This window comes from Asparagus officinalis, chromosome 6 (genome assembly GCF_001876935.1).
Source record: "Asparagus officinalis chromosome 6, Aspof.V1, whole genome shotgun sequence".
Classification (NCBI taxonomy): Eukaryota; Viridiplantae; Streptophyta; class Magnoliopsida; order Asparagales; family Asparagaceae; genus Asparagus; species Asparagus officinalis.
In genome coordinates this window covers 6366001-6379661 of record NC_033799.1, presented here as the reverse complement: position 1 = coordinate 6379661, position 13661 = coordinate 6366001, and the positions used below count along the sequence as shown (strand labels likewise).

Sequence of the window (13661 nt, the reverse complement as noted above, 5' to 3'; positions counted from 1 at the left end):
AACATTCTGATTTACTTAACTTTTTCCATATAAATCATATAAAAATTAATTTATAGAAAGTAATTAGTTTTTTCATGAATTTTACTATTTAAATGGCTATTCATTTCTCTATGCACATCTTTGCACATGTGGAGTTGCTAGTATGGCTAAAACAACTTTTTAATTGCACAAGTTTTTTTTTTCCATTTGAGTTTTACGATTTTCTAACTACAATGTGAACCTATTTGAGTTTCATGTAACGTTATTTCTGGCTTACGTAATTCGTAATGAAAGTACGTAGAAATGTGATATTATTATTATTTTTACTACATAAAGTTTTAAAAAAACTTTAAATTCATTAGCCTGAAAGCTCAAACTTTAACAAATAGGTCACATGGGCCTGAAACTAGTTTAGTTATAAGGATTATTAGTAAGAGAATTGCTTTGGTGCTTCTAAAAAAAATCAAATTTTCATTTATTTTTCAATTAAATGGTAAATTTGTACTTTATTTCATATTCTTTCTTCAATTGTCACTGTTTTTAAAACCCAAAGCTACTATTCCTCATAACAGCTTTACAAGCCATCAATAAAATTATTTTAAGATCCCCAGAGAAAGCCTATAAACTGATCATATACGTCATCGAAAATTAGATAATCAGAATTAATTTAGGAGCGTGATCCAACAAATTAAGACTACTTCGAAGCCGGTTCCCTCAAGCTCATTTAATTCCCAAATCTCCTGCTCATGCTTCTGAACTTAGTTAAATTAAAATTTTAAAAATTCCCAAATAACTCAAAATATGGGACCAACATGAGGGACATGTGATGTATCCCCCTCCTATTGCATAATAAGCTGACCATCATTAATGATGATCAACTCATTATGCAATAGAAGGGGGACACCTCACATGTCCCCCATTGTTGGTCCGATATTTTGGGTCCTTGTAGCAAAACCCTAAAAAAACACTACGACCAGCACATGATCTTCTTTAGGTGCTGATGAGATTCTTCTCCTGAAGGTAGAAAAAAAGGCCAGAGAGAACCAACACAGCAATTTAAGAGGAAAAAACTAAACAATTAATTGCATAACAATTATGAGACACAACTCTCACTATTAGTATGTTTATTTATTTGTATGTAAGTAAAAGATAGGAGTGAGAAAACATGATATCTCTGCATAAGGAAAAAAACTAGAACTTACATTATGATATAGACTAGGGTTATTAACATATACACCCTGGGTGTTATACCCCTCAAATCTTTGTATTTACAAAGCTACCCCTCAAATCATTAATTTTGCAAAAAATAACCCTTAAAATCAACAAATCATCAACTTGGTACTAAAAATTTAACTATTTTGCTGATAATTTTTACATTGCAATTACAAATTAGCTTACGAAAGTTGATGATTAATTGCTTTGAGGGTAAATTTTTCCAAGATTTGAGAGGTAGTTTTGCAAAATATTAAGATTTGGAGGGTATTTTCAGAATACCTATGATGTAAGGGTTATATATGCAACTAACCCTAAAATACTACCTCGTTCTTGACGCTTTGAATTCCAACACATTTTTCAACCTTCCATGTGGAAAGGGTCTTAGATTGTGTACGTATTATAATTGCAGAAGAAATAAATGGCTTTTTGCACTTTCCAGACTGTCCGGCAAAGAAAAACGTCATGTCCTTTGTTTTCAATATTGAAGAGACTTTATTCCTAAAATAATAATAATAATAATAATAATAATCATAAGTCTTGCCATTTTTATAGTACGCAAGTGACCTTTTTGACTGGTAAGCACTCAGCGCGCAGTTTCTAGGAAGAGGGTTGTTAGAGCATCTCCAACAGCTTCCCCATTTTTCATTTTTGGAGAATTTAGTTAGGTTTTTGGCCCAACAGATTCCCCCTTTCATTCCCCAAAATAGGGATGGAGGAGAAAAAATGGGGAAGCTTCCCCAAATCTGCAGCATTCTCCAAATTTTTGGAGGAAAAAATGGATTCTTCAAAATGGGGAAGCTGTTGGAGTTAGTGTAAAAATTAGTTGGAGAATATGACTTTTGCTTCCCCATTTTGGAGAAAATTTTGGAGAAAATGTTGGAGATGCTCTTAGGGACACATCCTTGGGCATACCACCAACCACACTCCCCTCTATCTACAGTGCAGAGGCCCCACATGTAATTTTTTTTAAAAAAATCACATGTGGGGCCCCTGCACTTTCGATAGAGGGGGAGTGTGGTTGGTGATGTGTCCAAGGGTGTGCCCCTATCATTTTTTTTCTAGGAAACAGCTTGCCATTTTACTTTTACTTTTTTTTTCTATTTCCCTTTTATTGGATATTTATATTATACAATTAAAAGGTAAGGTAAAAGCACGCGGGTCGGTATGACCGGCGTCGCCGTCGAACCCGTGTTCGTCACTCGTCAGGACGGCCTTATTTGGGCCTGTGGGCCTTCGCACTTTAGGGACAAACGTTATAGAGGTCACCCTATTGGAGATGGGAGCACCTTCAGCTCAGTATCAATAATTAAAGGTACGCTTGTTCAAACATTTTTGATTGACAATAATGTAGTAATAGCTTTCATTAAACCTAACTCTAAGGTATAAATAATTAAAGGATAAAATTGTTATGTTTAAGCTTGATTCATCTATAAATAACAGAAACTAACTTAAACTATGGTGTAAGTTCTTAGAATTTGATACCAACATTTCCGCTAACTGCCATACGAAAAAAAAAAGGATATATATGCGAACAACCACAAAAACATTGTATCATATATTTAAAAAAAAAAGTTTTTCTCCCCCCTAACGGATGCCCTAGTTTGGATATAACATACCATATTACATTCATTGCCCATTATTAGTGCTAATTGTCAATTAAAACTCCATAATTTGTGCTTATTATCATGTTATCAAGCTCAACTGTATATAAAAAACAGCATATTCTGGACATTATTAATACTGAAAAGAAACTAAAATAGTAAAGAATACAAAATCTACCTCTCTTTTTTTAACCTTCTTCAAATAATAATTTCCCTTCAAAAAATATTTGAAAAAAAACTTAATTTCTCTTCTTTTGTGTAACAATAAGTATTATAAGTTGAAACAATGCAAAATTAAGTTCTGCATATGATAGTAGTTTTCCCTCTTTCTTCCAATTTATTTGAATGCCAAAAAGATAAATTATGAGAAATATGATAAAAATACGAAATAAGACACCCTACAATTATATTCAAATAATAATGGCTGGGTCAGTGATGTTTGACGAAATGAGGTTCGATAATTTAATTAATTTTTTGATTTGTTAAAGTTCACGCAATATAATTTCTAAATCGAAATTTATTAATCACATCCGGAATATTGAGAAAGAATAGAGATGGGTGCTGTTCATGGTATTCAAGCCATCATATTAGCAATTAGTTCCTGAGCTTTAGGAATACACTAAATATAGTATATCTTATCCAAATTCACGGGTGCCCAAAAAACCCCTCAAAAAAAATAAAAAAATAAAAAAAATACAAGGACACATATACTAGAAAGTAGAAACACACAACCTTGATATCATCTAGAGCAAAGTATCCAATCTTGCATGAATTGTTGTATAAACTCAATGGATAACCCAAGATTCTACACTAAAACATACTCTGCTCCCTAACAAAGCATAACATGGAATGGGGTAAACCTAAATTAATCTATACTGCCATCTCTAAATAACCAAACTTGTCTTCTCTAAACCCATGAACTCTGTACAAATGCTCACAAATAAAAGAGGGCCAAAAACTTCAAGAAAGGCGGGAAGAAAAAAAAAGAAAGAAGAGAAAGACCATTCTCTTCAAAAATCATAATCAATATCAGTAACATTCTGTAACTTCGATCTCCTCACCAAATTCCCCTCCTCATCATATCGATCCAAGTTTTCACACGGTGCAGGAAATATCGATCCAATAACCCTCCCATCAACATATGAACACTGAAATATATGCTTCTTTTTGTATGTTATACCCACTGAAAATTCCTTGAATGTCACACCCTTAACTGGTATTTCTTGGCTGCCATGGATCCTGACCGGGACCCGGCATCCTTGGCCATGGAATCCAATGAAGCTGAGGTTTTTAATTGTGGGTAAAGCTTTCGGGTCAAACCCTAGATCGGGGTGCTCGTTGTAATCAGTTTTGAGAACAATTCCGACACGGACATTATCAAGGGTTATGTTGCGATATGTTATGTTACTGACATAACCTCCTCGTCCTGGAGCGGTTTTTATTCGCACTCCTCGTCTCGAGTCCCAGATATGGACGTTTTCGACGGTGATGTTGGAGATGCCACCGGACATCTCACTGCCTATTGATACTCCGGCACTGAAAAAGGTATAAACATGAACTTTGGTTTAGAATAGCTACAAAAGTTTCTCATCAAAAAGGGGGTATTTACTAAACTATCTCAATAACTGAATGTAAAACATTCTGAACATTCATGAATTCTTTCCCACTGGCTAAAAACTTAAAATGACACGGGATTAATATGAAGAGGAATGTGATAAACAAGACCATAGTCACAAGATTATGGCTTTCTGGGAACATTTGGGACAGAGAAGTACCTGATCGATAAATAGGAAAATATACATTAGAGACATTTACGCACATTGAGCATTGAATAGGTTATGAAGGAATTTACAATTTATTCACGGAAAACTGGAGCCATTGTGACCGTACATCCCCCATGACATGGTAGAGGAGACATACAGCTTTCACAGGAATAAATTTTGAATATATGAAATCCCTATTGTATCATGCACCTGCGCGTGCGCGTGTATTTCAAGTAAGCTCATATAAGCTCAGGATGTTTAAACTTCAAAGATGACTGACAATGTTGTCAACTCTCGTTGGCTCTACATATGAAGGTGAAAATAATTAGAAAATACTGACCTTACAACAGAGCGAACAGTCACATTGCGAATGAGGATATTGGTAGATGGTCGACCATACACAATTCCATATTGATCCCAGCCACTTTTTATTGCTATCCCGTCATCACCCACACATATATAACAATTTTCTATCACCATATCTTCACAAGAGTCTACATAGAACATAAGAAGCACTTTGAAGTTTGACCTCAAATAGATATGATTACAAGCTTATAACAAGATTTAAATCAGTAGGAATATGAAAAAACATGACCTGTTTCTTAATACATGTAATAAAATAATTGTAACAAGACAATTTCTTCAAGAATGTGTCTGGATGCCTAGAATCACCCAGCAAAATAAAGCAAATGCCAAACAAGATGTTTAGGTCTCAGGATATAACAGTAATGTCTGAAGTTGAAATAATAATATCAGAAACACATAAGAGTAAACTCAATTGGGTTTTGACAAATAATGTCTCTATATCATAGAATGCCAAAGATCTCTATTGGAGGTATATGATCCATGCCCACATAACCCAATGATAACAAATGAAAAATATATAGATTATTGGTAACTGGAGAACCAACCAGAAACTAAAGGCCAGCAGGCTTACCTGGATCTATTCCATCTGTGTTTGGAGCTCCATTAAGAGGGGCCAAAATGGTAAGATTTGAGATGGTGACATTCTTGCAATCATAAGGATGTAGCGTCCAGAAAGGAGAATCACGTAGTGTTATATTTGAAATAACTATGTCCCTAGACCACATTATCTGCACGAGGGGACCTCTTGTATATTTAAGTAGCTTTTGTTTGTACTTTGACCACCATGATTGACCCTGACCATCTATAGTGCCGTTGCGTCCTGTCAGGCAGCGAGGTAGAACATTTAGACAAGTAAACAATATATTCTGGTCTTGTGGAATTCAAAAACTTTTATGATTTTATCTAAGGCAAAATATTAATCAACAACAATCATGAATTGCCAATTAGTCTAAGATTACATACAAAATCTCTAGCTTATAGTATATTTCCTCGTATAGGTCATTGAGAAATCAAATTGTGATTAATTGAAAAATTAAAAGTGGAAAATAAATAACTAAAACAAACAAGCTTCTGACATGAAAAGAAGTGAGATATTCTCCCTAAAATAATAGTGTGCTGAGAATTAATTATATACTATCCTAAACCTACAGTGGTGAAGTAAATTATTTAACAATGAGATAAAGCAACTATTGACTGCTGGTTAAGTTGGTAGAAAACTGAAACTAGACACATTTTATTTCATATTATATTGAAAGGGGAAAAAGTTAATGAGTTCATGTCTCATAGTTGTCATTTGTCAACATATAGTCAGCATCCCATTGAACAACACATGAAAGAGTAATTACAACAAAATGCAAAAAGAATGAAACTGATAATCAACAATTTTCATATAGTACACAGGCTATTAAGCTGCTTATGTAATGTGAGACAACTTCTTCAGGACAATCATATATGCTATAGATACTCTATACCAAGAAAAAACAGCTACTATTTGATACTAGTCAAATAAGGGTTTAGGCCAATAGATATGGAAACATACACACCATATTGAATGACGTCCATCTGACTTTCAAATTTTAGTCTAGTGCAACATAGCCAGCAAACTCACAGGAGTCAGATGTAGAAGAGATTTCCTCTCTAGATTACATTCAAGTTGAATGGTAATAGAAAAAGATGTCCCACCATTTATCAATGATGTTGAGGTTCTCCTTAGTTTATCCAGTTGTTAGCTCATTCCTTCAACACATCATCAATCACCAAAATTTCAAGGGAAATTATTGAAATATTAAATTTTTGGCTCTAATGAACTTGACTGTCTAAATTGCAAGAACTTTCTTGCCCCCATATTTGAAGCTAGCCCTAGATCATCACAATTAAGGCTTATACACATGTCAGCAATGCTCTCTAGGTGGAAAGTGTTCGAAATGGTGCAAGGTCATCTGCATGGTAAGCTTCACATGCACTTTTGATCCGTGTGGAAGAAAGTAACTCAAAGCTGAACTTCAAATGCAAACCAGATCCTGCCAAACATTGAAGACTTTTGCTTGGACATGAAAAATAATAACTCTGAGGATAGTTTTGACAAAGCTACAGGACCAATGTCAGCCCAGAATTCAAAGCTTCAAATTTAATTTAAGACGTTTACTAGTAGGGGTTGGTAGTTTGCTATTATCCATCTCTAATTAGTTTTCATATTCATGAGTCTCAATGATTTCATTTACCTAGCATAAAGTTGCAAGTTAATATCTGCACAAGAAAACGACAGGAAACCCATCTTAACGTTATCCTTTGCTCAGTCTATTCACCCTAAACCAATGTTACTTTCTTCTATAGCCATTTCTGTCTTGTTGGTTCGAATGTTCTGCTAAAATATTGTTTCAAACAAAAATCTAGGATTCCAAAGCTTGGGTTTGCACAACCAATACCTTTGATTAAGAGCCTTTAGTTTTGGACAAAATGTCAAAGATGGTTTAGAGGAAATTGGAGTGCACAGACCTGTAAGTCATATGCCAAAGAATGAGGTAAGTGGTTTGTTAATGAGTTAAGGAAAATAGCAATAACCTGCCTCATAACTATTCAGTCTCGCGTTTAAGGAGTGCCAAAATCCTCTAAACAATCTTAGATCAAGATTCATTAAACTAAAGTACAACCAATTGATGAAAGTGAAAATTTACAAAAGTAGATAATAAAATATGAAATAGAAAATGGTTTAAGGTATTTAAGCAAGCTATCAAGTCAAATTTATAGCAACAGATTTACAGAAAAAATGTATTCCTTGCCAATTATGACCTGCGTTATACTTGCTTTTGTCTATAATTTATTCATTTCTTATAGTACTTTTACCTCTATTTGTAGAAGAAAAGGAGAACCCCAAAGAGGGCAGAGATTAACGAAAGGGATTAAGTAGAACATTAAATATAATCACCTGTTATCACAACATCACTCAGATTTTGGCCGTGAATTAAACTTCCATATCGAGGTCCTAAACGCTCCCTTCCCAGTCCATATGACGGCAATGGAGGCATTAACAACCAGCATTTTTCATCCTGATACAATATGCATAACCCATAAAAGTAAGAACATTTTAATCAAAATAAATCAATGATGTTCCTTCCATCTCCATATTATAGCAATGGACTATCCTGCTTAAAGACACTACTAGGAATAAGAACACACTACTAGGACACAACGTATGGACATCAACTTTAGGTCCAAAGATATCATGTAAGTTTCCCTAACATCACGTCTCATTGAGCATTACACAAAGCATGGAAAAGCATAGACCTAGTGTAAATAGAATAAACCTGCAAAGCTTTGTGTTATATGTGATACAAGAAATTATCACTAATATGCTCTATTGCACATTGAAGCAAGCTTGGTAATAAGGTTTTTAAACAGGTAGCCATGTAAGCTCATAATGTGTACTCACTCACTACTTTATCTCAATCAAATCTCTCAGTAGAAAGATAAACTATTCTAAATTCCTCGTTCCATCTCTATATCTAGCTTCAACATCAAGTCTGTAAAAGATAAATTATATTTCTCACATAATAGAAATGCCAAACCACCTTTTTAAAGCTCCCGCTTTCAACAAAATGCAGATCAAAGGTCACTAGAATAATGCAAAGTAACATCTTAATCAATAACTTTTTTTTAAAAAACTCTTGACATAAACTAGAACACTCTTTGCATATAATACAGCTTCAACTCCATCTAGATCTAAAATCCAAACATCGAACTTGCATAAACTAACATTTTGATCGCCAACATTCCCAAATTTGCAAAAAAGTCCTCACCTGAACCCCACGAATCACGGCCCCCTCAGCAAGAAACAACGTCATATGACTCGTCAGGTTAAACGGCGCCGTCAACCAAACCCCAGGCTGAACGTTAAGCTGCCCGCCCCCAAGCCTCGCAATCTCATCCACCGCCCTCTCGAACGCCGCCGTGTTCGCCGTGACGCCGTCTCCGACGCCCCCAAACTCCGTCAGATTGAACGCCACAGGCCTCAGCATCGGTATCGGGGCGTAGCTCATCATCGGTCGTCCCCCAGCGATCCTGCTTCCTGTAATGGAGGTTGTTTGCCAAATGAAGATGGATCCGAACCCGATAACCCAAAGAACTGTTAGTAGGGTTACTGGATAGGAGCGGATCCATGGGAGAAATCGGCGGTGGCTGTTCAAGTGAAAGCGGCCGCTTGATGAGTGCAACATCTCGACCATGGCGGATTAGAGAATTACGGTTAGATTTAGGGTTAGGGTTAGGGTTTTGGGGACGAGCATTTCAAATAGGGCGGGTTTTGAGATTTTGAGGGCAGTGGAGTTTTTAGTAGAAAGGGAATTGCGATTGTTTTTGGGGCAGAGTTCGGATCGAGATCGCAGAAAGGACAGGAGGAGGAGGAGATGAGTAAATCTACGAAAATGCCACTGTTGGGCGTGAGGCGTTTGTGCGCGTCGTGTGATGTTTTTGGGGGTTTTCAGTAATTTGTGTCGTTTTACTTGTAGTGGTAAAGCGATTTGAACTTCTGCTCGGTGAGGAGAACAACTCGGTTCGTTTACTGCTTTCATTTAAAAAAAGTAGTTACTTTTTTTCTAAAAGTAGATAGATTGTTATTAGGGGCTGTTTGGTTTGTTTTTTAACCCTGTGGAAAAGTTTTGCACCATCTCCACATCAGTTTTTTCATGGTCACATAGGATATAAGTTTTTCGTCGAGTTTTTTTTCCCATCTTTGGTTCGCTAGGGTTGAAGAAGGGAAACTCGGTAAAAATCGCCGCCACATCAGATTTTTTTTCTCTTCCCCAATTCCTTCCTCAACCTCATAAAATTGACGAAAACTGCAGCCACGTTAGCTTTTTGCCATATAAACAAAAGTTTTTCCTTTTTTTCCATGCGAACCAAACACAAGAAAAATAAATACATTAGTTTCCCACCATTTTTTTTGTGCGAATTAAAGCGAAACAATCTATTTCTTGGAAAAGTTTGGAAAACTCAAAACTTGTGTTTTTGTACATGGAAATGCATTTCTCTATATCTAGGAAACGAACCAAACAGCACCTTAAAGGAAACTACTTGGTGTGTCTCGAAGCATATCAACTAGTTAGTTGTTAGAAAGAATTATCTTGGGAAATGATTTAGACCATTTATTTAGTACCAATGATTGCAAGCTAGAGATAGTAAAATGTGGCTCAAGTCAGAGGATAAATTAGTACGGTGAAGATCAATATCGATATGGCAATCGAAACGGAGGGGAAAAACAGTCGGTCTTGCTGGTTAGTGTAAAGAAATTACTTACAGATGGGAGGTCATAACTACTTGAATTTATCGGCATTTTTACATGGGGTGAGAATGTTGTATATGTCCGATAACAGATTTACCGGTCGATTTCCTGATGATTTCTTCAAAGAAATGGACTATTTGAAGAGATTGCACCTCTCGAACGATCAGTTCTCTGGCCTGATTCCTTCTTATAGACGGTGGTAGGCTTGAACTTAGCGATTTACTGATTCTCTGGGGGGATCACTCCGTTGGATATTCCGCCGCTAACGTTACCAGATTTGTCGAATAATGAGCTCACCGGACCCATCCTGTCACTCTCGGTTTGAACTCGGTGGTGATAATGGCCGAGAAGAGGGGGGGAGGGAGATGAATAAGGTCGGAAAGGATAGGGGGAAGTTCGGGAGGATGAAGCATGAGAATGTTTTGCCTCCTCTTGCTTATCATTGTAGGGAGGGCCGAGGGGGAGAAGTTGCTCGTCTTTGAGTACGTACCCAAGGGGAGCTCGCTGTATATGCTTCACGGTAAGGTTCAGTGTTCTGCATCGTCCATCGTCATGTCATTTTTTTTTTATACAGACGACATTTTTATGCATTACAGGTGATCGGGAAACGAACCGTGCGGCCTTGGACTGGACGAACCGACCAAAAATAGTCTTGGGCATTGCCTGATGGGGAACGGCGTACCTCCACACCGAGCTCAACTCCCTCGACATCCCCCACGGCAACCTAAAATCCGGCAATGTCCTCTCGGGCCCCGACTTCAACCCCCTCCTCATTGACTACGGCTACGTCCCCTTAATCAACCCCTCTGTTGCCTCCGTCGCCATGTTCGCCCATCAATCCCCAGAATCCCTCTCCCACCATCGCCTCCCCTTGAAATCCGACGTCGACTGCCTCGGGATCATCATAACTACATGCAGGAATGGTCACAGTCGTATGCTTGTACATAACTACATATACAGTCGAGAACTCTCGTTTGAATGTAGTACAGGCGATAGAATTGCAATGCAAATTTACTTTTTTTTTCTTCTTCTAGTAAAATCTCTCTTTCTCTTACTCTTAACCATTTCTATTTGACAATACATCAATAAACTATCAGAATAGATGGAATTTGGGCAATTAGGACCCAATGTCGAGTATTTCAGCATCAAGTTCTCTAATGCATAATCCAAATGGCCAATATCAAATGATGAAGGATTGACTATGTAAAGATTCATATTCATACGGTAGTATCAGAAAGTGCATGATTGCTATTTCGCGCCATCAAGATTGCATAAAAGTGTTGAACTCCTGAATAAAGTCTTACCCTCGGTGCGTCAAATACAACTCCTGGTAAATGACGTATGAATGAGTATGGTTAGATTGCTGTTAGATGCTATGTAGATACTGAAGTTGTGAATTATGTAAAAATTGTGCTCATATCATTAAAGCAGAAGAAAGCTCAGAAAACAGACTTACAGAGATGATATTGGTAACTAATGGAATTTTTTTTTTTTCAGTTTTGAGCTGCACAAGCTGATAAATTCGTACGACGTCGCTGGTTTTCATCGTTAACTATGTTAGACTGCTGTTGGATACGACGCTGATTTACATGGTGAATACACATCATCAGTTCCCGGGATGCACCCCAACTTTGGAGATCCCAAGGGCGTCAGAAATAGGTGAAATTAGGATTTGAGAGATTGATTGTAATCTTTTATTCATTAATAGTAGAATTGTGATGTCGCTGTAGTCCAAGGACATAGCTAATCACATTGATTGTGAACCTCGTTAAATCTCTATGTTTGTGATTGTTTGTCAGTCTTTCGTTCTTTTTATCATCGATCTGTCTGTTGTCAGTTTTTCTGCTGCGTTTGCTAACGAACCAAACCTCAAAAACATCAAAACCAGCTTCGGGCTGTCTCCTTTCTGAGACCACTTGAATCCAATCTACATCTCACCTTCCCCTTTTCCTCCCACAAGTTTTTATCAGCATATATATTGGATAACTGCACATAAGGTCCGTCTCTTTCTGGTTCCAATTCCATAACTTTCTTCGCAGATCTTTCTCCTATCTCCACCTCCCCATGTATCCTACAAGCACCAAGAAGTGTTTCCCACACAGACGAATCAAGTTCCATCCTCATCTCCTTAACAAACATCTCAGCTTCTCTCAACCTCCCAGAACGACCTAACAAATCGACGACACAAGCAAAATGCTCCCTCCTCGGCTTCACGCTATATTCATTAGCCATAGATCGAAACATATCAAGCCCTTCTTCAACAAGCCCACAATGGCTACATGCCGATAGTGCAGCAAGAAACGTGACATCATCTGGCTTAAATCCTAGCCTTCTCATTTCACCAAAGGCATGCACCGCTTCTCGCCCTTTCCCATGCTGACCGAGCCCGGAAACCATCACTGTCCAAGAAACTACATCTATGTTACTCATGGTATCAAAAACCAACATAGCATCATTAGAGTCACCACACTTGAAGTACATATCTATAAGAGCATTGCTCACTTCCACATCTGAGGAAACAGTTGATTTCGCAATTCTAGCATGGACCATCTTTCCCAATTCAAGGTTCACCAGGGCACTGAACACGGGCAATATACTAGCGAACAAGAACTCGTTTTCTATTTCACCTTGAGTCACCATCTCTTTATACAATGATGCTGCTTCCTCTGCCATACCATTCTGAGCCAAACCACCAATAACTGCTGTCCAAGAAATGATATTAGGCTCAAGAATTCTCCGAAACACCAAAACTGCTGATTTCATATCTCCATCGCATCTAGAATACATTGTAATGAGAGAATTCCCAACTGGAGTCTCGTACTCCAATCCGGCCTTCAGTGCGCATGAATGCAATTGCGTCCCAAGACCCAAATCCTCTCTCTTGACGCACGTCTTCAGCACGCTCGTCAAAGTAAAGCAGTCAAATCTATTACTACATTCCCTTTGCATTCTAGCAAACACCTTAACTGCGTTCTCTTTGCACCCGCTTCTTGCACACGCATCTATCATTATGTTCCAAGAAACGGAGTCTATCTCTGCAATCTCCTCAAATGCACAAAGAGCATCCTTTAACCCTCTACACCTCTCGTACCCATTAACAAAAGCAGAACCCACAAACCCATTTGAGTTCAGCCCAAATTTGATCGAATGGCAATGCATTTCCTCCAAAAGCTGCACGTTGCTCAACACACTCGAACTACTAAGCAAAGAAGCGAAAGTAATGGAATTGGGTCTCAGACCCTCGTCCAGTAATCTAGTGTAGAGGCTGAAACCGATGGATGGGTCACGATTGATGCGAAGAGTAGTGGATATTAGAGTGTTGAAAGAGACGACGTCTCTTTCAGGCATTTTGTCGAACAGTTTGTGGGCGAGATTTTGACGGCCACATTGAGAGTACAGGTTGATGAGTTTGTTGTAGAGAGAGAATAATCTGCCGGCGTTTTGGTGGAGCTTGATGAG

At 37.6% G+C, this 13661-nt stretch overlaps 2 protein-coding genes across 2 annotated transcripts; both read right to left on the bottom strand.

Moving 5' to 3' along the window:
- On the bottom strand, positions 3507-9380 carry LOC109844821 (probable polygalacturonase). Its single transcript, XM_020413973.1, has 5 exons — positions 8722-9380; positions 7851-7971; positions 5496-5744; positions 4899-5052; positions 3507-4331 (listed from the first exon to the last, which is right to left on the bottom strand). The coding sequence occupies exons 1-5, from the start codon at positions 9145-9147 to the stop codon at positions 3806-3808; spliced, it is 1476 nt and encodes a 491-aa protein (XP_020269562.1). The 5' UTR covers positions 9148-9380; the 3' UTR covers positions 3507-3805.
- Positions 11340-13655, bottom strand: LOC109846492 (pentatricopeptide repeat-containing protein At4g33170-like). Its single transcript, XM_020415753.1, has 2 exons — positions 11659-13655; positions 11340-11529 (listed from the first exon to the last, which is right to left on the bottom strand). Exon 1 carries the CDS (start codon positions 13548-13550, stop codon positions 12081-12083), a length of 1470 nt encoding a protein of 489 aa, XP_020271342.1. The 5' UTR covers positions 13551-13655; the 3' UTR covers positions 11340-11529; positions 11659-12080.